This window comes from Humulus lupulus, chromosome 4 (genome assembly GCF_963169125.1).
Source record: "Humulus lupulus chromosome 4, drHumLupu1.1, whole genome shotgun sequence".
Classification (NCBI taxonomy): domain Eukaryota; kingdom Viridiplantae; phylum Streptophyta; class Magnoliopsida; order Rosales; family Cannabaceae; genus Humulus; species Humulus lupulus.
This window is the reverse complement of record NC_084796.1, coordinates 247,359,833-247,387,426: the sequence shown is the minus strand read 5'-3', so window position 1 is coordinate 247,387,426 and position 27,594 is coordinate 247,359,833. Positions and strand designations below refer to the sequence as shown.

Genomic DNA, 27,594 nt, shown 5'->3' with positions numbered 1-27,594 from the left:
TATATTATTTTATAATATAATGTAATATTATATTATATTATATTATTGTTTACCGAGATTTTCAAAAACTATAATAATAAAAGATAAGAGAGATTAAGAGAAAGGGTTTAGGGGTTATAAGCAAGATTTTTACGTGGTTGGGGCGTTAACGAGCCTTAGTCCATGAGACAGTTGTATTAGAGCTTAGACAGTCTACAACAGTGGAGTTTTCTCTTATTTTTAGCAGAGTAACAGTATGCATGCTCCCAAGTCCCCCCTCTCCAGTGCTCTGTTACATGTATATAATGAAACATATTTGGTGTTACAAATTTGTAACTTCCAAATATTACCCTTTATTGTGTAAATTTGGTGTTACACAATATTAAGATGAATTTCATAAAGTCATATGTGAAATGGCTATTAGAGATATGATTTAAACCCCAATAATGTGTTTTGGGAGTTACAAAATCATTTGGGAGGGTTTGGAACCGTTTGGAAAAACAGCACCTTTTCAAGTGCTGAAACTGGGTTGTGGCCGCGGCCACTGAATGATGGTGGCCGCGGCCTGGGGGACAAAGAGCAGTGGCTGCGGCCACTGATGTCCCTGGCCGTGGCCACAAGTGCATTTCAAGCCAATTTTTCAGTTTTTTCCAAATGTGTTGAACGACTCCAAAAACCCAAATAACTCCCAAATCTCAATTTTAATTCCATATTAATCCAATTAAACATTGGTAACAGCCATGGGGGTTGGTGGAATTTGAAATTCAAAGGGTATCTCTAAACTCTATAAATAGGAGCCTATAGCTCACTTGAAAGACACAACATTTCTATCCATTAAAGCACTTGGCTAGAAACACCTTGAGGCTTGAAAATTCCAGAAAGTATTTCCTATAATCTATGAGAGATCCCTTAGTGCTTGAGTTAGGGGAAATAAGCTTTTGGACAAAGGTTTCAAACCTTGTTCAAGTTGGTGATCCCCAACACTCTTCACTTTGGTAGTGTGAGTGAGAGTTGTTTATCTTTTGTTTCTTGTTCCTTTCTTTCATTCTATTGCTTTTCATATTTATATTTTTCTTCTCTATTTACTTGTATTTCTTGTTTAAGAGTTGTAATCTTTTCTTTTCTTTTGTTTCAAACATTTTACTTTATTTGTAATCTTTTGCTTAGAGTTGTATTTTACTATTCTCTTCTTCTTCTTCTTCTTCTTCTTCTTCTTCTTTTGATCATTTGTATTTTCAGTTATAGAGTTGTAACACTTTATTTAATCAATCCTTGTCTATTGTAATATTTTGCATAGAGTTGTAATTTATTCTTACCCTATTTCCATTGAGACAAAATAATTTTTCCTAACATTCAAAAGCTTACCCTTGTTTCTTTCAATGGAAGGTGAGACCATCAAAATCATGAATCAAGACCTAGTGAGGTTGGATAGGTTTGATGGGTCCAATTTCACTAGGTGGCAAGACAAGGTGGGATTCCTTTTGACCACTCTCAAAATCGCCTACATTCTAGAATCCACTCTAGAACCTCTCCCAACGCCATTCGACAAGGACACTCCCGAGGAGATGGAGAAAAGAAGGAAGAGGGAGGAGGACAATCTCCTTTGTAGGGGTCATATCCTGAACGCCCTATCCGATAGGCTCTATGACCTCTATACTGAGAGCAAATCGACCAAGGAGATATGGGATGCACTTGAGAAAAAGTTCAAGGCGGAAGAGGAAGGTACCAAAAAGTTTTTGATATCTCAATACTTCGATTTCAAATTTTTTGGTGATAAACCTATTCTTCCTAAAATTCATGAATTGCAAATAATTGCTAACAAACTTAAAGTTTTAAAGATTGAGCATCCCGAGGCCTTTCAAGTTGGTGCTATAGTGGCTAAATTACCACCAACTTGGAAGAGCTATAGGAAAAGAATCCTTCATAAAAATGAGGATTATTCTTTGGAGGAAATCCAAAAGCATATTCGAATCGAAGAGGAATCGATATGTAGAGATAAACTTGTGGAGGGGTCTAAGAGAGAGACTTCCAAAGCAAATGCGGCGTCACAACCAAAACATCCCAAAAACAAAGGGAAAAAGGCTAATGAGAAACCTTTGGGTCCAAAAACAGACCCAAACAAGTTTAAGAGCGAGAAAGGCCCTTGCTTTGTGTGTGGGAAAAAGGGTCACTATGCTAGAGAGTGTAGGCATAGAAAAGACCAACAAGGACCTAAGGTGAACGCAACTCACTACAAGAAAATGGGGTCTTTACCTACCAATTATAAGTGTAGGTAAAACTAGCCTAATGGTGGGTAATATGGTTTACCTACCAATATTGAATTGGTAGAGATTGGTAGGTAAAAGTTAGTGGGGAAAGAGTCTTTACCTACACTTATTAACATTGGTAGGTAAAAGAATCAGTGGACCCCACTAAGTTGTAAATCAATTGATGAGTCATCAGATGACGTGTTTGATGACGTGGCATCCTACGTGGCATCATTTTATTAGCCCACATAGCATTATTTTATTGGTTTGTTACACAATTTATATTTTGTTCAAATTTAATGGTTATGTGTAGGTAAAAGATAATAACAGTTATTTGTAAATGTTCTATATTAGAAATAAACTAGAAAAAAAACCATTCAATAATAAAATATTTAATGCTAAAATTCTTTATAATGTTCAATACTAAAATAAGTTATAAAGTTATCATTTTAAGGTTACCCCTACCAAAATAAAAAAAACTTCATAAAGTTCATTCCTTAGTAAAATTAATGTAAATAAACTAAGAATCATCTTGTGACTCCCGAACTGAAATAGATGGCGACTCTCTTAAATTTGCATCTGAAGCTTGGTCTATTGGAGGTGGTGGAGGCGGTGCCATCAAATTGTTATGACGAAGTATATCCACAACTACACTAAGTTGTTCGCTAGTAGCATTAAGGCGGGAAGTTGTATCATTAAGTCGTTCAAGTAACTCTTTATAAGTTGGTTGATTACCCACATTATTTTCACGATGTGAAGTAGAAGTTGTGACACTAGGAGACCGCTCCCACCCTCGCAAGTATACCGAATCACGTCCAAGTACACGCTCCATAAGCTCTTTATCAGACAGTTCTTCTGGAGGATGTTGACCCCTTAACTCCATCATTTTATCCTAATATTATATTTAATTAATTATTAGTAAGAAATATAATAAATAAAAATTTAAATTACTTACATATAATGGCCCAAGCTCTATTCCAGTCCATCCTTTCTCAACATCATAATGCTTTAGACGCCATGTCTCAATTTGACCGGTAGGAGAAGTTAACACCATTCCACGTCGAATGTGATGTCGTGGTGTGGAGACTGAACCATTTTTCGACTCCCATTTCCTCTTTGATCGATTGGTAGTATTCTTTAATGCTCTTTCCTAAAGAAATAAATCCAAATAAAATTTATTAGAAAAATTTTTACACAACATTTTCTTTTGAACAACACAATGTCTATTTATTACAAACTTTATTGAACAGTTTAGCACTAAAATCTGTAAATCAAAGACAAAAAAAAATACCAAAAAATATTACCTTAAATTCAGGAGAACACCAACGATCACACAAAATCATCCAATCTTCTTGATGTTCTTCTTTTAAGTCTGGATGACGCTTGCTCTTGGCCATCTCAAGATCGTTTTCTCCTCCAATTTCTTTGAAATATAAGTGCAGCTTGTACTTATGACCCTTCCAAGCTTTTCTCATTTGCTCATCAATGCATTTTTTAGTTGTCTCATCATTCAAGTTGATGTCAAAATGTTCCTATAACATAAAACAATATTAATTATAAATATTACAAATATAAATGTAATATTGTGAAATGACTTACCAAAAGATAGTGTCGCAATGGAGCTCTCACATCTTCTGGGACCATTCTCCACTCTTTATAATGAAATGTACCATGATTCCGAATAATGAATCCAATCTCATTATTAAATTTCTCAGCATTAGTACAAATTGGTTGACGGCACTTCACATTAAAAGTCACTAACAACTTTCCAGTTGATGATGCCTTAGCTATAGTTGTAGTTGTCAAGCCGCGAGTAACTCCACGTGGCTTAAAGGAAGATGTTTGTCCTACAATACAATATAATCTTAATTGAAATAAATAGAAATTTAAAGAAATGAACATGAAAGACATTAAATTTACCTGATGGAACTTGGGAAGATTGATTATCATCTTCGGTATCAACATGGGTCGTCACATTGACTTGTTCACCCTGTACAGTAGGGTGTGTGGAGCCTTGAGGGTGTTCTCTCTCTACATTAGATTGTGCGATGGTTCTAGGTCGTTGACTGAGTACCGTAGATCGAGTGGTGCGACAAACTTGTTGATTCTCTAAACTCGACCGAGTAGTGCGAATAACTTGTGTAGGTGGAGCAGGAGGATCAATGACTGGTTCAACTTGTTGATTCTCTATTCTCGACCGAGTAGTGCGAAAAACTTGTGAAGGTGGAGCAGGAGGATCAATGACTGGTTCAACTTGTTGACTTTGAGCAGTAGATCGAGTGGTGCGACGACCAGGTGCCATGACTAAAATTCTGTGAAATAAAACAAAGAAAATGATTAGTAAATAAATATTTACAAATATTAAGAAACTAACTATGAATTAAGAATCTGGATATCTTGTTTCATCTCAGATTTTGCAAACCTTAGTTTCTGTACTTGTATTTTTGTTTGTGTACAGGGTGCTTGGCTAGTTGGGGAAGAACATTTGTAGACAAATTTCACGAGGTACTAACTGATCAATGACAAGATGAGTAACTATGAATTAAGAATCTGCATCATCATCACATTCTGATTCTGTATAACTTTTTGTGTCATCACTTGAGAGAAATGTTTCATTATTAGAGAATATATTTCCTTCATCAAAATCTTCATCTAAGTCACTATCCTTGTCAACATTTTGATTTTGGTTTAAAAGTAAATCAACAACAAGTTGGTCTGAAAGAGTTACAGAAGGAACATCTAATCGAACTAAAGACGAACTTTCAATGAAATCCTCAGTTGGTTGAAAAGGTGGCAATTGAAATGATTCTTCTTCTTGAAACACATCATTATTTACTGTCTCTTCCATAATTTTAGGAATGTCATAAATAGATCGATGATTTACTTTTTGGACAATCCGCCAATTTGAACCACGCTTCATATCAAGCAAATAGAAAACTTGTTGTGCTTGGTTGCCAAGATAAATGGTTCATTAGAATACCAATCAGTAGATGTATTGATGGAAGTCAAACTATGATCCACAACAATTGATCTACCTTTTGGATTAGAGTTATACCACTTGCAACGAAATAAGAACACCTTCCGATCTAAAACGAATGACAACTGCAAAATCTCAATCAAGACACCATAGTATAGGATATTAATATTGTCATGATCACCTTCAGTGCAAATTCCAGAACATTGTGTCTTAAGAGTATCATCACGCTCTTTACATCGAAATCGAACACCATTTACAATACAACTTTGGTAGGTGCTGTACCGTTCAAGTGGACCTTGAGATAAAGAGTACAAATCATCATTGGCAAGAGGTGATTTTTGAACTCGCATTTGAGACACCTGTAGTATGAAAGAATTTGAATTATGATGAATGATGTCACAACTTAAGAATTTAGTAAGAAACCATTAAAGATAATCTCTTAATTTATTCTTAAACCAAGAAGGAAATTGTTCTTTGTGCTCTAAGGCAACTTCTGAATCTGAAAGACCTTTTTCTTCCAACAACTTTATATGATCACTACATTCAAATTCATTTCTATGAATAAGTAAATGATATTTTGTTGAGATAATTTAGAAGAATAAAAGAAATTGTTACTTACTCGATAAAATGTTGGATATCATCTACAGAATTGTTCAATATATACCATTGAACGACTTGTCTCCAATTTTGAAGCAATTTGATAGTAGATGCCCCTAATGGACGAACATTGGAGTTGAAAACATCTAACTTATGATTTGGAGAAGGTATATCCCAATTACGCTCGGGTCTTGTGAATCTTGTCTCTATGTTAGAAACATATCTTGACAAGAAAGTTACAGCTTCATCTACAACAAAAGCTTCTGCTATTGAACCATCAGGCCGAGACATGTTTCTCACATATTTCTTGTACAAACCCATATGGCGCTCTGTCCCAAACATCCATCTCGAAGCAACTGGACCACCTAATAACACTTGATCGGGTAGGTGAACACAAAGATGAACCATTATGGTAAAAAATGATGGGGGAAATATCTTTTCCAACTTGCACAAAATTATTACAATTCCTTCTCTCAATTCTTCTATGTCAGAAATTTGTAATGTTTTTGCACAAATTTTTTGAAAGAATTGGCAGAGTTCAATCAAAGTACCACTAATGTTGTCTGTCAGAAAAGGAAGTAATGCAGCCGGTAATATCTTATGAAGTAAAACATGACAATCATGAGTTTTCATTCCTCCTAGTTTGTCATTATCTGTTACACATCGACTAATATTCGAAGCATATCCATCCGGTAATCTAACACTTTGAATGAATTTACAAAAATCTTTGCATTCTTCTCTCGTCAAAGTGTAACTAGCATAAGGTTTTTCAAGCTTGTTCTTAGATAGGTCCTTCTTCAGCCAAAGCTCTTCACGAATATTAAGATTTTGTAAATCCTTACGAGCTTTTAAAGTGTCTTTCGATTTGCCTTCAATGTCTAAAAGTGTTCCAATAATATTATCACATACATTTTTCTCTATATGCATCACATCAAGATTGTGACGCAGCAAGAGCTTTGACCAGTATGGCAATTCAAACAAAACACTTCTTTTACACCAATTCAGCTCTTTCTCTCCACGCTTACGTTTTCTAGAAGAATTACTTGGTGCTTTACCAGGGGTATGAATAGGAATTTCATCCAATTGCTTTAAAATGTCGTCACCAGTAAAAGTTCTAGGAGGGCCACGTAATTCAGTAGATCCATCATATTCTTTACTTTTTCTCCAAGCATGGTTTCTTTTCAAATAACATCGATGTCCCATGAAACATTGTTTGTCAGTTATTCTTCTAGATCTTGTATCTTCATGACAAACAGGACATGCTAATTTACCAGCAGTGCTCCACCCAGACAAGTATGCATAAGCAGGAAAATCACTAATTGTCCACAAGACTGCACCTCGAAGTTTAAACATGCATTGACCATACAAATCATATGCATTGACTCCATCCCATAACTCTTTAAGCTCTTCAATTAATGGCATCAAGAACACATCATAATCTTTTCCAGGAGATTTAGGGCCTGGAATTAACAAAGACATGAGATAGTTTGTTCCATTAGGAGAAGCCCAAAGTGGCATATTGTACGGAATTAATATCACTGGCCACAAACTATAGGTTGATGTCATATTAGAGAAAGGGTTAAACCCATCTGACGCCAACCCCATTCGTACACTCCTAGAATCAGCTGCAAAGTCAGGATACACATTGTCGAAATGCTTCCAAGCCTCCCCATCAGCAGGATGACGTAAAATCCCAGCTTCATTTTTCCGTACCTCTTTATGCCATCGCATATCTTTAGAAGTGTGCTTCGAACTAAACATTCTCTTAAGTCGTGCCTTGATTGGGAACCATCTAAGTCGTTTATGTGGGATTTGATTTCGTACATAACGACTAGACTTGCATACAGGACATGACACTGCATTTGCATTCTCACCATAAAACAATGCACAATCGTATTGACAAACATCAATTTGCTCATAGCCTAAGCCCACCTCACAAAGAAGCTTCCTCGTCTGGTAATAATTCCCTGGGCACTGATTACCCTCGGGCAATATCTCTCTCAAACACTCCAAAAGTCTGTCGAATGATTTATCTGTCCATTTGTTAAGCACTTTGAGATTCATCAACTTCACCGTCGCGCTTAAGACAGAGAAACCTTTACAATTATTGTACAAAGGCTTATGAAGTGACTCAAACAATGCATCATACTTGTCATCCACATTAAGTGGAGATTCATCATTGAAGTCACTAGTTGGACCAATGTCAAAATACTTACTACCAATAGCATCATGAAGACCTGCCGCCAAATCATCACTCTGATCCGAATCTTCGACATTATCCTCGGTATCAAATAATCCATCATCTTCTACTTCCTCTACTTGCTCACCATGGTGATACCACCTTGTGTAAGTACTAAGAAATCCATGAGTGATCAAGTGCAACTTTATCACATGCATGTATTGTGATTTCTTATTCACGCATCGACAACAAGGGCATAGAACCATCCCATTGGAGTCCATGGAGTGTCTTGCAACACTAATGAATTCATTCATTCTAGCAGCATATTCTGCTGAAAGTTTATTTGGTATATTTATCCAATGACGATCCATGAACCAACAAAATGGGGTCCCTTGTTGTAGTTGGTAGAGCTGATGATGAACCCAAATTCTAGAAAGAACACAGAGGAGAACAAGAGTAAGAAAAAGAATAAGAAAGGATGGTAAATATTAAAGATTTTTCTCTTTCGTAGATTATTATAAATGAATTAGGAAAATAAGAAAGAAGAGAGAGTGGGAGATTGATTTGGGGGAAGTGAAATGAAAATGGAGAGGCTAAAAAGGATGAGGAAAACAATGAAAATTGTTATGGTTCAGCTACTTGGGGCAGCTAAACTGAGAATCATGGAAGTTGCTGCTAGACAAGCACCTCTCATGGACATTGCATTTTTTGGGGAGGTTCAATTTAGTAACATGGGATTTGATCTATCACAAGGATTCATGAATGCATTTTTATTATTAATTCTTTCTTTTTTTTTTTTTAAAAAAACAATATTGAATTAAAAGAACTATTGTCGTTATATAGAAACATATAAATATATATATGTATATATATGTGGTGCATATATTTTTTTACATATTCAGAGGTTACTACTACTGCCCAGGAGGAGGCTTTAAAGATTCTTTCCACTCCAGTAAACAAGGGGCTTTAATTTTTCTTCTTCCACATGAATTATTAATATTTCACAAAGCAAGTAAACCATAACATTTTGTCTCTGAACTCTAAACTAAGTACCAATAGAAAATGACAGTAAGCTTATTAAATAGTGTTAATTTACTGATTTTTTATTTTATTATTTTGTAGTATCTTCCAAAGAAACTACACTTTTAATCAATCTTAGTACATAAACAACAAAGGGAAAGCCACTAACAACAAGTCATAAACAAAGTACCAAAGACAAAATACAAAAGAAATAGCATAGACAAATTCAAATGCATAAACAACCAATCACAAAAACTATAAACAAAGCACCAAAAAGTGCCTCAGGACAATGATTCATCATCAAACTTTCAGATTAGTAAGGATTTGATATCACTATAAATCATAAAAATGTTACCTCAAGGCTTCCAAGGCTAAATTCCAAAAGTGTTAAAGCCGCCAAGCCTAATTCAAAAATCACAGAGCCACCCAGACCAAGCCCAAAACCTCAAAGCACTACAAGAAATTCATATTACAATTAAATTCTGATTGAAAATAATGATCAACAATAAAAACAAGAATTCAATCATGCTCATATTTACACATTCAAAATCAATCAAAACTAAAATAAAATCAGATCTGAAAGTTATACAAAATTTTTAGAAAACATAACTTGCAAACAAACATAACTCAAAAACCCCAAAATCCTTACATCCCATAAAGCATAAAAATGTAATTCTAGCTAAAAAGAAATTCAAAAACAATGAGAGAAAAGAAATCAGAAGAAAATTTACTTATTATGAACGAAACTAGAATATGTCTTCACTTACAAATTTAGAAAAAGTAACAAAATAGCTGTTTTAAAATATATATAATTTAATAATTAAAAAATCAATTAGCAAAAGTGCAGGTTTACTAGCTTGATATTTATAAAAGAACTGAATGGATAACTGTGTCTCAATCATATACAGCCTAAAGAAGCTGCTGAAGGATATGATAAAGCAGATGTGCAAAACAGAGAGCAACAGTATTACGGGAGACTCTGACACAATCAAAGAGCTAATAGACATTCTGAGAGGATGTTTGCAAGCAAAAAGGTATGTGATTGTATTTGATGATGTTTGGCAAGAGAATTTCTGGGAGGATATAAGACTTGCTTTGCCTAATAATGAAGGAAGTAGGATAATAATCTCAACACGAAATTCTAAAGTTGCTAATTCTTGTAAAGAAACACCAAATGATGTCATCAAGAACCTTCAACCTTGGTCTTTAACATTGGGTTTGAAGTTGTTTTACAAAAAGACTTTTCAAGGGAGTTGTCCCAATGAGTTAATGGAGTTGTCGATTGAAATAGTTAAAAGATGCCATGGTTTGCCTCTTGTTATTGTAGCTATAGCTAGCATATTGGCGACTAAAGAGAAGGTTGAGTCTAAATGGGAAAAGGTGCTGAGTGATCTTAATAGCAAGGATGAAATGAGTTCTCAATACATTACTAGAATACACAAATTTACTTATTATGAACGAAACTAGAATATGTCTTCACTTACAAATTTAGAAAAAGTAACAAAATAGCTGTTTTAAAATATATATAATTTAATAATTAAAAAATCAATTAGCAAAAATGCAGGTTTACTAGCTTGATATTTATAAAAGAACTGAATGAAAATTCAGCACAAATACTTTACACTCAGAACTATTCCATACAGTAATTTTTTAGCAATGTTGGAATTTTTGCAAATAACATTAATTCTAGCTATACAAGTAATATAGTATCTCAATTCACAAATACTTTAGACTCAGAACTATTCCATACAGTAAGGCTTTCTTCTTCATCATTGACTATAATCTCATTCCCAAAATATCAGATTTTGGTTTGGCTAAACTTTATGATGATAAACAAACTCATATAAGTACTCATGTTGCTGGAACAATTGGTTATCTTGCACCAGAATATGCCATGCGTGGTCACCTTACAGAGAAAACTGATATCTTTGCCTTTGGAGTTGTGGCTCTAGAGCTTGTTAGTGGCAGGCCAAATTCTGACTCTACCTTAGATGAAGAAAGAATGTACCTACTTGAATGGGCTTGGAATTGGCATGAACAAGGCTGCGAAATTGAGCTGCCAGATTCAGAACTATCAGAATTTGATGAGGAAGAAGTGAAAACAATCATTGGAGTAGCTCTATTATGCACTCAAACCTCACCAACATTGCGTCCATCTATGTCAAGAGTGGTGGCAATGATCTCAGGAGACATTAACATCATTAGTACATTGGTCCTGTGATATTCCACAGATCAAATCAACACCCTGATGATCATGAGAGGCCTTAGAGCCAAAATGATCATGCCTATGATCTCCAAGCACCGAAGACATGTTTAGTAACATGGAAGGAGATATATTATCTGGAGGGGCTGAAAAGAGGAAGCTAGCTGGGGAAAATTGATCTCCACAGCTTGAAATGTTAATATTGGAGTTATGATAGGCTTTGTAAGAAGCAAAGTCAATAGGAGGGTAAGTCAAACTTGTGCTACTAGTATTGGTAGAGGAGTTTTGTATGTCATTTCTATTAGTACTAGTACAACAAAACTGGATCGGTGAACTAGTTTTTGTCACTAGTGACATATTATTATTGCTCGTCAGATCTGAACTAAACTGAGTAGTACAGCTTGGTTGATCTGGTAAGTGAGAAACCCAAGACTGAGAGAGAGCTATCAACACGATGATTTATCTTCAATTCGTTTTTTTTCTTCACATAACATAAATAAGCAATAAAATCCCATGTGTTATTTGGACTATACTGTTAAAAAAGATTAAAAAAAAAAATACTCACTGCAATATACAAATTGGTTGAAATCATCTAATCTGAATCTTCCATTCTTCTTTTGATCAAAACTCTGCACCAATTATAAAAGAATAAGCTATGATAGCCATAAACTTATTATGTATAAACATCATTAGAAAATCCCAAGTAAATCTATAATTTTTCACAGCCCAGTGGAGTGAGTGAGTGAGTGTATTAAGCTTCAAGAAATCAAATACAGAAAAGTTATTTCTAAATATACTAAAAAAAACAAATCAGGACATTTCAGTTACCGTGTCCGTGTGTGATCGAGATGAGAGTCGTCCTGCGCCGGAGAGAGAGACGGTGCTTGGTCACTTCGATCTAATCTGGTGAGAGCTTCAGTATTTCACAATATGTGAGAACGAAACGGAAGCAGTGAATGGAACGGAAGGGAAGCAGTGAACGGAACGGAACGGAAGCAGTGAACGGAACGGAACGGAAGCAGTGAACGGAACGGAAGGGAAGCAGTGAAGTGAACGGAAGGGAAGCAGTGAACGGAACAGGGAATGGAAACAGTGATCTGATCTGGAAGGGTGCGTGCGGAACGGAAGGGAAGCAGTGAACGGAACAGTGAACGGAACGGAAGGGAAGAAGGAACGGAACGGAACGAAGCTATGTAAGAAAAAGGAATGGAAACAGTGATCTGGTGCGTGAAAGGGTTATAATATATCATATATATATACATATATATCATAAAATATACATATAGATGGCAGACACATCAGCTTACACATCATCAATATTATCACACATATGCTTACACATAAGCATTTATAAAAATAAAAAATAAGCAAAAATTGGAGGAAAAATTGAGCGGGAATTGTAAAATTTTTCCCTCAAAAATAAATGTGGGCAAAGTCTCCATATTAGTAGGTAATATTGGTAGGAAATAACATTTCTGAATTAATATACTAATGACAAATAATTACTTACCAATATTATTTACCAATAAATATTGGTAGGCAAAACATTACTTTCCCTACCAATATATATTGGTAGGTAAAATATTGGTAGGTAAAGATCAGATTTCTTGTAGTGACTCAAGAGGAAAACAAAGTTGCTACCCTTAGTGAGGTGAATGCGGTTCAAGGCAAGGTGAAAGGGTGGTGGTATGGTACATGTGCCACCATCCATGTCACCTATGACAAATCATTGTTCAAGACCTTTGAAGAGTCAAAGGGCAACCATGAGATTCAAATGGGCAATGAGGGAAAATCCAAGGTACTTGGCAAAGGTACCACTGAAGTCTTTTTCACCTCTGGCAAGAAAGTTACATTAGTGAATGTACTTTATGTTCCCGAAATGAGTAGAAACTTGGTAAGTGGTGATTTGCTTGGCAAGCCTGGCATTAAAGCCGTTTTTTAGTCTGGTAAACTTATACTTACCAAAACAAATGTATTTTTGGGAAAGTGGTACTCTTGTGAGGGTATGGTTAAATTGTGCACAAATGATGTAACTTTCAATGTTATCAATAAAAATGCTAATTCTGCCTATATTGTTAAGTATGATTCTTTATTTTTGTGGCATCTTAGACTATCTCATATAGATTTTTCAACCATGAAAAGAGTAGTAAAATGTGGTATGATTGCATGCAATATTAAAAACTATGGTAAATGTGAAACATGTGTTAAGGTAAAAATGATTAAGAAACCATTTCCTAATGTAGAAAGATCATCTAATTTACTAGATTTAATCCATGGTGATCTTTGTGAATTAAATGGTGTTTTAACTAGAGGTGGTAAAAGGTATTTTCTTACATTTATAGATGATTTTAGTAGATATACCTATGTGTTTCTTTTAAATCATAAAGATGAAACTTTTGATGCTTTTAAATTGTATAAATTAGAAGTTGAAAATCAACTAAATAAAAAGATTAAGGTGCTAAGAAGTGATAGAAGAGGAGAGTACTTCTCTAATGAATTCAATACATTTTGTGAAGAAAATGGTATAATTCATTAATGCACTGCACCTTATACACCACAACACAATGGTGTTGCCGAAAGGAAAAATAGGACTTATCTAGAGATGATAAATTCTATGTTGGTGTTTTCTAAGTTGAACTTCAACTTATGGGGTGAAGCGCTTTTAACCGCTTGTCACATTCTTAATCGAATACCGATGAAGAAAAATGAGATATCTCCATATGAGTTATGGAAAGGAAAAAAACCCAACATAGGGTACTTCAAGAACCTAATAGAACAAAGTTAGGTTCAAGAGCCATAAAGTGTGCTTTTGTTGGTTATGCCAACAATAGTAAAGCTTATAGGCTATTAGACTTAGAGTCTAATATTGTGATTGAATCTAGAGAAGTTGAATTTTTTGAGAATATCTTATGTGACAAAAATTCTCAAGCTTCAACATCTCTAAAGGAGAATTTGTTATATGAGAACAATTCTCAAGCTTCTACATCCAAAGTTGATTCTCAATAGGAGAATTCTCAAAAGGATGTAAAGCAACCCTTTGAACCTAGAAGAAGTCAAAGGCTTAAAAATCATAAAGGTCTAGTAGTGGATGAGATAGATTCTCAACGAATTTCATTCTACATGGTAGAAGAAAATGGAGAGGAAGTTATTAGGAAAATTCCTATTGTACTCTCGTTGAGGATGATCCTAAGACTTATAGAGAAGCTATGCAATCGAGAGGTAGTGCATTTTGGAAAGAAGCCATCAATGATGAGATGGATTCCATTCTTTCCAATAACACTTGGGAATTGGTAAACCTCCCACCGGGGTCTAAGCCAATTGGGTGTAAGTGGGTATTTAGGAGAAAATACCACACTGACGGCACTATCCAAACCTTTAAAGCTAGATTAGTAGTTAAAGGGTTTAGGCAAAAAGAGGGTATCGATTATTTCGATACTTATGCGCCTGTTGCAAGAACAACTTCTATAAGAATTTTGTTCGCTTTAGCTTCTATACACAACTTGTATGTTGAGCAAATGGATGTCAAAACGACATTCCTTAATGGTGACCTCAATGAGGAGGTCTATATGGAACAACCCGAAGGGTTTGTCCTACCAAAATATGAACATAAAGTTTGTAGACTTGTAAAATCCTTATATGGATTTAAACAAGCCCCTAAGCAATGGCATGAGAAATTTGATCAAGCCATCATGTCTAATGGGTTTAGACATAACAATGGAGACAAGTGTTTGTATTCCAAAACTTGTAAGGGATATGTGATCATTGTTTGCTTATATGTGGATGGCATGCTTATTCTATGTAATAGCATGAAAGGGATAGAAGAAACGAAGAGGTTTCTATCATCAACCTTCAAGATGAAAGATCTTGGAGAAGTTGACACCATACTTGGTATCAAAGTAAAGAAACATAGTGGGGGTTTTGCGTTAGGGCAAGCCCACTATGTTGAGAAAGTATTGAACAAATTTAACCATCTCAAGGTTAAAGATGCCAATACTCCATTCGATCATAGTGTAAAACTAGAGAAGAATGAAGGAAGATCGGTGGCTCAATTGGAGTATGCTAGTGCTATAGGGAGTCTAATGTACGCTGCCCAATGTACTAGACCTTATATAGCATTTGCAGTAAGTAAACTTAGTAGGTTTACAAGTAATCCAAGTGTAGATCACTGGAAGGAAATTGGAAGAGTCCTAGGTTATCTCAAGAAAACCAAAGGACTAAGCCTTCACTACTCCAAATTTCCTTCAATTTTAGAAGGATATACAGATGCAAGTTGGATATCAAATCTTGGGGACAACTTGTCCACAACTGGTTGGGTATTTACACTTGGTGGAGGTGCAATTTCTTGGGGTTCCAAGAAACAAACCTGTATATCTTATTCCACTATGGAAGTGGAGTTCATAGCTCTAGCTGCTACCAGCAAAGAGGCCGAATGGTTAAGGGATTTGTTGATAGAGATTCCCCTAATCAAAGAGAATGTATCTACTATATCGATACATTGTGATAGCCAAGAGACATTGGCTAGAGCATACAACAGAGTGTATAATGGGAAGTCTAGACATATTAGTCTAAGACATGGATATGTAAGAGAATTGATTCAAAGAGGAGTCATCTCAATATCCTATGTGAGAACAAGTGAAAATCTGGCTGACCCTTTCACTAAGCCACTAACGAGGGATTTAGTGGCTGCATCATCTCGAGGGATGAGACTTAAACTCCCTAAAGAGATTCACGATTGATGGTAACCTATCTTAACACTAGTTATTAAACTAGTGTTAGGTTCAATAGGTAACAACAAGTAAATCAAGTGAATATTAGTTGTACTCAAAACAAGTCCCATCTGAGATATTGAGTACTTGTGTGTTACCAAGTTGAGGGTTAAAACCGAAAGGTTTTTTAATAGAATTCAGTCTTGTGAAGACAAGTATTTTTGGTAACAAAATACTGTAAGAATTCTACTTATATGGACCTAGGGGTGGTACCGCCTCTCATGAGAATTGGGAGTATTCTCAAGAACATCCATGAATGGAAAGTGCACATGGCCATTAACGGTGCAAAGCGAGACATAGAGGTCTCAAGTGAACATCGCAAAGGTGTGTGTGTTATCACTGATTTGTTATCACCGATTTGTTATCATGAAAAGATGGTTCAATGCCTTCTGCAACCAAATTTTCGACAAATTTTGTGATAATTACACTATAGTAAAGTTCAAGTTGAAAAAAACTTTGCTTTATGCACTAATGAAATGACTCCTATAAGAGAGAGTTCTTATTTAATCAAGTGGGGGATATGTTATATTTCAAAATATAATGATTGATTAAATAAGTGTTACAATAGATAACTATTTAATCTAGTGGGGGAATGTTATATTATTTTATAATATAATATAATATTATTTTATATTATAATATAATGTTTTAGATTAAATAAATGTGACAAAGAGTGTCACATATTGTAACATATAATAGAGAGTTACAATATTTAGATATATGAGATATATCCAAATAATGTAACATATTTGGTGTTACAAATTTGTAATTTCCAAATATTATCCTTTATTGTGTAAATTTGGTGTTACACAATATTGAGATGAATTTCATAAAGCCATATGTGAAATGACTGTTAGAGATATGATTTTAACCCCAATAATGTGTTTTGGGAGTTACAAAATCATTTGGGAGGGTTTGGAACCGTTTGGAAAAACAACACATTTTCAAGTGCTGAAACTGGGCTGTGGCCGTGGCCACTGAATGATGGTGGTCGCGGCCTGGGGGACAGAGAGCAGTGGCCGCGGCCACAGGTGCATTTCAAGCCAATTTTTCATTTTTTTCCAAATGTGTTGAACGGTTCCAAAAACCCAAATAACTCCTAAATCTCAATTTTAATTCCATATTAATCCAATTAAACATTGGTAACAGCCATGGGGGTTGGTGGATTTTGAAATTCAAAGGGTGTCTCTAAACTCTATAAATAGGAGCCTATAGCTCACTTGATAGACACAACATTTCTATCCATTAGAGCACTGGGCTAGAAACACCTTGAGGCTTGATAATTCCATAAACCATTTCCTATAATCTATGAGAGATCCCTTAGTGCTTGAGTTAGGAGGAAATAAGCTTTTGGACAAAGGTTTTAAACCTTGTTCAAGTTGGTGATCCCCAACACTCTTCACTTTAGTAGTGTGAGTGAGAGTTGTTTATCTTTTGTTTCTTGTTCCTTTCTTTCATTCTATTGCTTTTCATCTTTGTATTCTTCTTCTCTATTTACTTGTAATATTTTCTTTTCTTTTGTTTCAAACACTTTACTTTATTTGTAATCTTTTGCTTAGAGTTGTATTTTACTATTCTCTTCTTCTTGTTCTTCTTATTTTGATCATTTGTATTTTCAGTTATAGAGTTGTAACACTTTATTTAATCAATCTTTGTCTATTGTAATATTTTGCATAGAGTTGTAATTTATTCTTACCTATTTCCATTGAGACAAAATAATTTTTCATAACAATAAAAGGGACTTCTTTTTTTTGGAACTCTTTTCTGGACTGGAAAAACTCTTCAGAGAAGTGAATTACTGAGTTCATACTTGTAATTACTGAGTAGCTCAATACTAAAGACTAAGTGGATTAGGTTATTACTGTTCATTAGAACAGGGCTGAACCACTATAAATTTATGTGTGTTTACTTACGATAATCGTATTCTGTCATTTATATTACTTATTCCGTTCAAAAGGTGTCGTATATTATACACACGAACATTGGCCAATTTCACAGGTCAACATTTTGGTGCTTTCATTGAAAGTACGAAATCAAGAAACACACTTTCATCATTTTTACGATGCCTCCAAAACCCAGTCAGACCAAGAAGACTGCTCCCAAGGACTCCACCACCCAGGATCCCATCGATCCCGTTAACGAGCCTCAGGTGGAGGTTGGAGATCAACCTGATGCAGAAAATCTACAGGACGCTCACCAGGAGGAGATGGCGCAATTTCTGGCGAGGCAGGAGGCCATTGCTGCAGAAATTACCCTTCAAAGGGAGACTATGGAATGGCAACGATTGGAGATCGATGAGCAGGTCTAGAGGATGATCTAGAGGGAGCAGGAGGCTAACCGGAGGCACCAGGAGGCCGTTGTGGCCTTAGAGGCGTCTACTCAGTTAGCCCGACCTAACGCTGAAGCTGCTGCTCAGGTGGTGAAGGAGGCTCAAGGCAAAGCAGCAGGAATGCGGGACCACAGTAACAGGGAGTCCCAAGGGAGGAGTAGGACCCCAAGGACACTCTAAGAACCACTTTCCCAGGATGAAGAGGCACAGTCCAAGACTGCTTCCTCCATGACTAAGAAGAATAACACTCCATCTAGGAGTAGGAGTATTACCAACCCAAAGGACCCCTCCCAGGGGGACCGACGAAACAATGCCGGAGATGAAGGTCAAACATCTGAGAGGCGTGACAGGAATGGAAATGGCCGCTCCAAATCTCAAATTCATGTAGGAGGAGAGGCTCGGGGGCAGAGTCGCACCGACAAGGGCAAGGCGGACCTACTGCCCCTACACCCTCAGTCTCGCAAGGGAAATGAACCGATGAATAACACAAATATTGTGTTCGATAAGCTGGGGAAAGATGCGCGACCTCAGGATTTGAGGGAGGTCATCAACAGAAGGACCAGTGCTCAGGAGGACGTACCAGGGATATCCACCCCACCTGGAGCAGCAATCCCACCAGCAGTACATGCTCAAATAGATGCACTCGTTATGGTTGTTCAGGGTCTAACCAAGAAACCTTCAGATATCAAGTTGGCTCATAGAAGTGGGAGCCCTTTCAATGCCAAGATCCAAGCTGCCCAACCACCACCGAAATACAAGACCCCAAAACTTCCTACATACACTGGGAAGGAGGACCCAGTACGGCATATTGGGAATTTCGAAGATCAGATGGAGTTACTTGGTGTGGAACATGATTATAGGTACAGAGTATTCCCTACCACTCTCTCTGACTCAACTCAGGAATGGTATTGAAAGTTCAAACCTGGATCCATCACTTCCTTCAAATAGTTCAGGAAGGAATTCTGCAAGGTCTTTAGTGCTGGACGGATTCAACCAGTTTATGCCAATCAGTTAGCTGACATCAAGCAAGGGAAAGACGAATCCCTGAAAGTCTACATTCAAAGATTCATGAGAAAGGCAAACCGAGCGGCCACGGTAGGAGATGAAGGAAAGTTCATTGCCATCTCGGCAGGAATAATTTATCATAGTCCTTTGTGGGATAGTATACACAGGAACCCTATCAACACCTTGCAAGAGTTCTTAGACCGAGCCAACAAAAACATGAAGCTAGATAATGCTATCATGAAGGAAGAAAAAGGCATAAACCATCCGACCACTATTAAGACGGATAAAAATGGTGCAAACCCTTAGGGCGACAGTGGGGGCAACGGTAAGAAGAGGAATACCTCAAGGGCCGAGCAGAGTGGAGAGAAGAAAGCTAAGTTAGCACCCGCCGACAAACAGGCTAAGCATCAACCCTACCAGCCCAGGTTCACCAATGATACTATCCTGACAACATCAAGGGCTGATATTTACTTGGCAACATACTAGGAGATACCGCACTGAAAGCCACCACCCTTGCACTCAGAAGGAAAGAAGGACAAGAACAAGTTTTGTCGTTTCCATAATGATTATGGGCACAACACAAACGAGTGCAAACAATTAAAGGATGAGATAGAGTTTCTTCTCCGATCAGGAAAACTCTCGAGGTATCATGGCAAGACCGAGACCCTAAGCAGGAATCCATAATTCCGAAGGCAAAGGAGTCCACCACTTGAGCCAGCAGCTGTAGACTTCACACTGGATACCATATGTGGAGGACCCCACATAGCAGGCAACAGTAACAATGCTCGTGAGCGATATACAAGGACCCTTAGGCATGAGGTAGGGGAGTCTTCCCAGTGTATGGAAGTCGAGGAGCTGTCTCCAAAGAATCCAAAGTATGAAAGTGAATCTCTCACTTTTACAGAAGATGACACCAGAAGCGTTAGGTACCCCCACAATGACCCTCTGGTCCTTACCATTCAAACCGCCAATGCCCGAGTGAAGAGATGCTTGGTGGATACGGGAAGCTCAGTAGATGTCATCTACAAATCATCTCTCGAGAAGATGAAGCTCACAGTCAAGGACCTGACACTGTGTTCCCAAGTGATATATGGGTTCACGGGGGAATGCCTAGCACCAGCAGGAACTATTAAACTACCAATCACATTAAGGGATGCCCCCAGGCACGAGACTGTGATAACAGAGTTCCTGGTGGTAGATTTCTCATCGGCTTACAATGTGGTACTCGAGAGACCCTTCCTGATGGAATTTCACACAGCAGTATCTATCTGGCATCTATCTTTGAAGTTCTCCACCAACACAGGGCATGGATGCGTGCAGGGTAACCAAAGGGGGGCACGAGAATGCTATAATGTGTCAGTAGCCAAGGCAAAGAAAGGACCATGCGTAAACAACATGATAGTAACTTGCTGCAAAGAGGGTGCAGAAACCGATGAGGTTGTCAATATGGAAGTTGACGTTGAAAGAAACACTCTACTAGAGCTAGGGTCTCCTTTTAACAAAACCAACCTCTGAGTGATTCGTTCTAGCACTCCTTAGGTGTTTTTTGGTTCTCTAATTCTCTTTAAAGCCTTAATGGCTCGGATATCCTCATAGGTTAATGCTCCGTTCATTCTTAACTGAAAACATAAAGACTAAAATCGTTAGCTATACATATAAACATAATAACTATAACTTAAACACTTACTTGGCGGTCAGATTCGGAGCTTTGAGTGTGTGTATCGAGGAGAACTTCATGCGGATGAACCGTTGCTCTGATACCAACTGTAACGACCCAACTATTCTAGACTTTGGACCATTAATAACTACTATGCTAATCATAAGAAAACATTCATATGAAAACAACATACTTTATTTAAAACTGTAAAGCCAATGTTGAATACATAAAAATGTAGTTAGGATATGGGATCCCATTGTTTTAAAAATAAAAACATAACATGATCTAAATAAATCGATTACAAACTAAGTGCGGAAAAATACATAAAGACTTCATCCTCAAATCGAACGCTCAGTCCATCGATTCCATCCTACCTCAATACACATCCCCAAGCTGTTAAGAACCTTTCCCGCCGCCATAGCTAATTTCCTGCACATATAAACATAAAGGAATGAGCCTAATGCCCAGCAAGGAAAATCTACAACATAAAACATACACATAAAATTATATCATAACATATGCTATATCATAAACATATGTCATATACTACTACAATGGTCATTATACTACTTAGGGCTTGTTAACTAATCAAGTCATATGCCCATTAGATTTGTGGGGCTTGCTAGCTAAGTAAGTCATATGCCCATAAATTTAGTATGGCTTGTTAGCTATACAAGTCATATGCCCAAGTCTATCAACATACATAATATAACATTTCATAACACAACATAACATAAGATAACATATAACATATCATATAACATATAAAATCCTATCCTATTTTCCTTACCAAAATACCGGGATATGAGAACAGTATCGGGACTTTGGAACACTCCTAAAAACCATAATAGAAAGGTGAGTATACTAAAGAAAATAGATGAAATGAATGAACTATACCATCGAAAAGATACTTACCAAGAAATCTTATGTTCAAGATCTTAGATTCCTAACCAAGAATAGAGAATACGAGTAAGGATTTTGAGTAGAAAAACTATAAGAACTTAAAGAAACAATAAAGAAATGATCTAGAATTTGGAATACCTTGAACGCTTCTATGACCGAACTACACCTCGAACTGAAATATACTATGAACCTTACTTCCCGAGTGTTTATTAAGCTTATAAGGATAAAGCTTATAACCCCAACCCAAGTGTTTATCACTCTAAAATAACCTAGCAGCTTGCAGACTCTGAACTTAGCTTGAAGAATGAATAAATGGCTGGGTACTAGGTCCTATTTATAGAGTTCAAGAATGAAAAGATCTTCATTTAACTTGAATAAAATAATGGCTTTTTAATTGAAAAATATTTGAATAATCGTTCAGCAGAGGCTGAAGACTCGGTCAGAAAGATGTTGGACTTATCAAGAGGTTAAGGATTAAAATGAGCTCGGTTTCAAAATAGTTCAAAAATCATGCACATGGGCTGATATATCACCTGGCTTCATATGCCCGAGGCTCGTCGAGGTGGCCGTGCGAAGTTACGTGTTTTTCATATTCCCATATGGCGATATATCGCCCCTAGTGCTGCGATATATCGGCATACACTGAAATATTATACACGTAATTGCACATTTTCAGCCTAATTTGAATTGAGTAAACAGCCTTGACTAATTCCTCTAACGATATCAAAGCTGCTGGCAGACCCTAGGATATTCAAATATTACTCTTATTAAATTTATTCCTCAAAATACTTAATTATTCATTAAACATACACATGACAAGTGTCATTTCCTTATTGGGTTTATCTAAACCTTATATTATAATAAATATCACCTTCATAATCAGTTATATTAATTAAACCTTAGGTTATAATTAATATTCTTAAACTATAGGTTAAACTTATAAAATCTACAAGTGTTACTACGAGTGTCCAACTAAATCCCGGTCTGAACCAAAATCCACAGTCATAAAAATACTACAATTATTACTATTGCTACTACTATCTAACTAGCTAAGTAAAGTTCTTGGACTCTACAAATGGCATGAGAGGAAAAAACAGAATAAAAGACCAAGAAGACTAACTAGGGAAAGGTGTATCATCTGAAAGACTACTCTGAGCCTCGGCGGCCTCACGAGCCAGACACTTCCTAAGCTTCTTTGCTCGTGTCTTCTCAAGAAGGAAATCCAAGTTCAGATCTTTGTTGGACTTCTAGATCAAGTAGAAGAAATAGAAGTTTGTCTATGAATACTCCCCTCGAGTCTTGTCCTAAGTAGCTTTGACCTCTTGCTCCTTCTCGACAAGAAGATCCTTCCGCAATTGGTCCATGTCGGCAATTAGCTTCTCTTTCTCAGCTTCAGACTGTTGGAGTCGATCAGCAAGTTCCCTCTCCATCTGGGTTATCTTGGAAGTCAACTCGGTCACTTCTTTCTGTTTGAGCTCCATGGTATTGCGAAGGGTGTTGATCTCTTCATCCTTTAAGGCAATGTCAGCATCCCTAAAGCCAAGAACACGCCTAAGGTCCAGTACCTCTTGGTGGATGGCTTCAAGCTTAGAACGAAGGTTGGAGAGCGTAGAAGTACACTCTACGGACCTATCACGCATGAGAGACCAGCATCAATGCTTGCAAAAAACGTACAAGTGTTAACGGCAGAACACAAGCTAAATAGACAATAAGAGAACAGTAAAAGACTCACACTCTGAATGTCTAAGAGTGACTTCATAAGAATGGTGTTCAGGTCCTCATTCTTGATCCCATTAAAGGTTTTTGTTGTGTGCTCCAGATGCGATGCTCGGTCCATGAGGGCGCTTAAGTTCCGTATAGCAGATTGATGTGGCTCAGATAAAGGGGCGGGCACAGAGCAAGAGGCACCTGCATCATTGACAGTGGAAGGAAATGGTGTAGAAAAAGATGGCTCAACCTCTGCGACAAAGCTAGATGCCAAAGGAGTCGGAGGAGACACCTCAAGAGGAACTTCCATGACCGACTCAGCCTCAACCCTGGCCCTTTTTGCCGCTCGAATAGAAGGACTGACCTCAGTGGGAGTCAACCTCTGCTATGTATGGACAAAACCAAACATGTCTGAGCCTGCAAAAAGAGATCAAATGTTAGAAGAATATTAAGTACCGATGAACCATAAGATAAAAAGTGATAAAGTGTCAAACCTTCTGAATGTGATTCGAGTTTGAACGCAGCCTCATCAAAGTCGTCCGAAGCAAGCGATGAGTGCGCAGCAGAGGCACCCACCTCATCACCCTCATGTATGGCTAATACTGGCGAAGAGGATACCTCCTCGACATGAATGGGTCCCGGAGAGTCTATGGCAATCATAGGCTCGGAACCGTCGTCATCTGGAGCGTCTGATATGGTAGGAGGAAACAACCCCACCTTCCTAAGGTTCTCCGGTGTAACGAGGGTCTTGACGTTCTTCTCCTCATGAGTCATGGCAATCAGTGCATTGACCCTAATGATCATTTCTTGGGTCGGGAGTGGTCTATAAAAGGGCCCAACGTGCTTAAACTTGGAGAAGTTGGCCTCTGCATCCTTGGTAAAGAAATAGTTATCGGTATATCTAAATGCCTTGCTATTTCCAGAGATCTCTTCCAAAAAGGTGTTGGTACCCTCGCTCATATAATGGTGGAAGTGGAAATATCCCGAGTTGTGCTGAGAATGGTTTGTCTTTAGGTCAAATAGATACTGGATCTCATGAGGCACTGGGGCAGCCCATTGTTTGCGGTGATAGATGATGTACAATGCAAACAAGGCCAAGATCGCATTAGGAGCCAGTTGAGAAGGACTAATACCAAAATAGTCTGTTGCACTTCAGAAGTAACACACATATCAAGCATATAAACAGGCCACCAATGGCTAAACACATACGGCCTAGCCGTCCCAAGCGTTTACCAAGCCCTCGGTTCGCGGACCACGCCGTGAGGATATCCCAGGTATCCTTCTAGGGACTCGCCCTGGCAACTCGCACTCCACGTGCTCAATGCTGCTCCCGGCCCCTTGCCGTTCTCGGCCTTGCACTCAACATGCTCAATGTCGTTCCTGGCCCTTCGCCGTTCTCGGTCTACACCGTTCCCGGCTCAAGCCGACCATTCACATCATAATATACATGGCATAGCAAGCAAGTATAGAATTCTAGCATACTCAATTAAGGGGCTACGCCCTGCAGTTCAAACATATTGGGCTCGGCCCTGCATATCAATTCTATTCAAGTACATTGGCCTCAGCCCTGCACACGAGCTCTATGGGAACAAGGGTTTTCTTACCTGAGTCCCGAGCTTTCTGAGCACCGATGCCCCGAGCACAGTCCTCTAACGTGAGCCTCGCCGAAATCCTAGCCACAACACATTAACAATGTCCATCCATCAAATTCTAATCCAATTAATAACTTCGAGCCATAACCCTAACCTCCAGGACCTTGAACTCTACCAATCCAGGTGATAAAATCCATCCCAAGCCTTACCCATTAAGTTCCCAAGCCAAAATACCCTTAAAAACTCAAATTGGCACTAAGGGCCGGGGCCCCACCCACAAGAGTTGCGGCTAGCCTCGAGACAGAGGCTAGCACCACACTGACCCCCACACGGTCCGCGGCGCGCATGAACCTCTCGGCCTCCCATGGCCACGCGCCCACACGGGCCGCGGTGCACCCCTCCTAGGGCTGCGGCGCTCTACACCGAACCCAGATTTCCTCATCAGTTTTCTACCTTTTATTCAAACCAATTCTCACCAAAACCAAACTAACAATCCCAGTTAATAACACCATCATTCCAGCTCAATAACAGCACTAAAACCCCACTGAATCCTACTCCAAAACTCAGCTAAGGCACCCAAAAGTAGACCAAGCTTGACCAACATGCAATCCTCAAAACCAACAGAAATTCAAGACTAAATCTTAATAATTAGAACTTACCTCTTACTGAATTAAGCTTCTGAACCAGTTCCCCCTATGCCTCAATCTTCAAGCTTCAAGTTCCTAGAGTATCCCAGCTGAAATCCCTTTAATTCCTAGCCAATTCCTTTGAGTTCCCTTCAAGTTTTGCCTTAGAGAGTGAAAGAGAGAGAGACAAGAGCTATCTTCAGTTCAAAGGAAAATATGTGTCGTTTCCCTCAAGTTTCTAAACAATTCTCCCTTTTTGTTTTATTTGACTTAAGTCTAAAGGATTACCTCAAGGCTCGGGGTACCAAAACGTCCCCGAGGGCAAAATGGTAAATTTCTCAAATATTCCCGCCTAGACATTCTATCCTCAAATATATCTCCAAATATTAATTTTCATGTCCCGATAACCCCATAACTCATCTAATACCCAAATTACCCCTCGACTCGCCCTGAGTCCGAATCTCAACCCCGTTGTGACTCTCTGGCTAACTGCTCCCCAGGACTGTCTCGGACTGTGCTGAACAGACATAACATATATATACAACATTTATCTCATTTATCACGCTTATGCCCCTAATATCCAGACGGGGCCCACATGCACATTTAACTCAATTAAACATGCATCATAATCATATATATACATAAATCCACATATATACATATTAAACCACTTATTGCCCTCCAGGCACACTAATCAAGGCCCTAAGCCTGATTAGCAAATTCGGGTCGTTACAAGTGCGGTGCGATTTGCGGTTTATATGAACACCCCTATTCCAAAGTGCATGTGTTTCTTTGAACAAGAGTACAAATGCCAAACTTGCAAAGAGGTAAAATTCTAACTATATTTATTTTTGTGCTTTTTCTTATAAATAATGTAAAATTAGAACAATTTTAGAGTGACATTATTTGTAAGATCCATTAATAGAGTATCATATTGAAATATTTAGATTGTTATTAGGACTTATAGTTGGTTTAAGTTTTTTAATGTATTTGTTTTTATTTTTTTATTTTTATTGATAAATGTTGAAAGATGTTATAATAAGCTAGCTTACAATACATGTCAATGAGAAATTTAAATTTCTTTCAATTTTCTTTGGCATTTTTTTAGTATTTTCTTTTAATACATTTTGGACACTTAAAGGGATATATTTTTTTAATTAAAATGAAAATTGTAGCTGCATTTTTTTTTTAAAAAAATTACTTTTAAGGGCATGCAAAGAGAGTCCTAAAAACTTAATTTAAAGATACTTAGCGGGATCTTTTAGGACTCGAGAAAAGAGTCCTAAAAACTAACTTAAAGGAACTCAACGGGACTTTTTAGGACTCACAATGCGAGTCCTAAAAAACCTCAGTTTTTAAGGTTCTCAAATATATTTTTAGGGCTCGCTTTTTGTAGTAGTGCTATGACGAAAGGCTTGCCACCTCATAAATTCAAGGATCCTAAAAAAAATTTTAGGGCTCGCTTTTTGTAGTAGTGCTATGACGAAAGGCTTGCCACCTCATAAATTCAAGAATCATGTAGTGAACATGGGACTTGGTTCCCTTATGTAAATTTATTGTACAAACTGAAGTTATTATCAATGAAACTCTTATTTTGATGTTTTCTCATATTTATGCGCATTTTAATTTTATTTGAGAAAATTTTATAGGGCCCGAATAAACATAAGGTTTATTCGTTTAAGTACATAGCCACATAAAGTACATTGTTATGTAATAAATATATTGTAATACATGGAAGATAATACTTGCCATAAAAAGAGGACCTATCGCTGATTCATGTGTTTATTATCTAAAAGTGATAATCGTTG

At 37.4% G+C, this 27,594-nt stretch overlaps 1 protein-coding gene across 1 annotated transcript; it reads right to left on the bottom strand.

The window, feature by feature from the left end:
* Positions 1-2,937: 2,937 nt before the first annotated feature.
* On the bottom strand, positions 2,938-7,830 carry LOC133833146 (uncharacterized). Its single transcript, XM_062263401.1, has 5 exons — positions 7,624-7,830; positions 4,146-4,537; positions 3,825-4,072; positions 3,530-3,757; positions 2,938-3,375 (listed from the first exon to the last, which is right to left on the bottom strand). The coding sequence occupies exons 1-5, from the start codon at positions 7,716-7,718 to the stop codon at positions 3,130-3,132; spliced, it is 1,209 nt and encodes a 402-aa protein (XP_062119385.1). The 5' UTR covers positions 7,719-7,830; the 3' UTR covers positions 2,938-3,129.
* Positions 7,831-27,594: the final 19,764 nt, after the last annotated feature.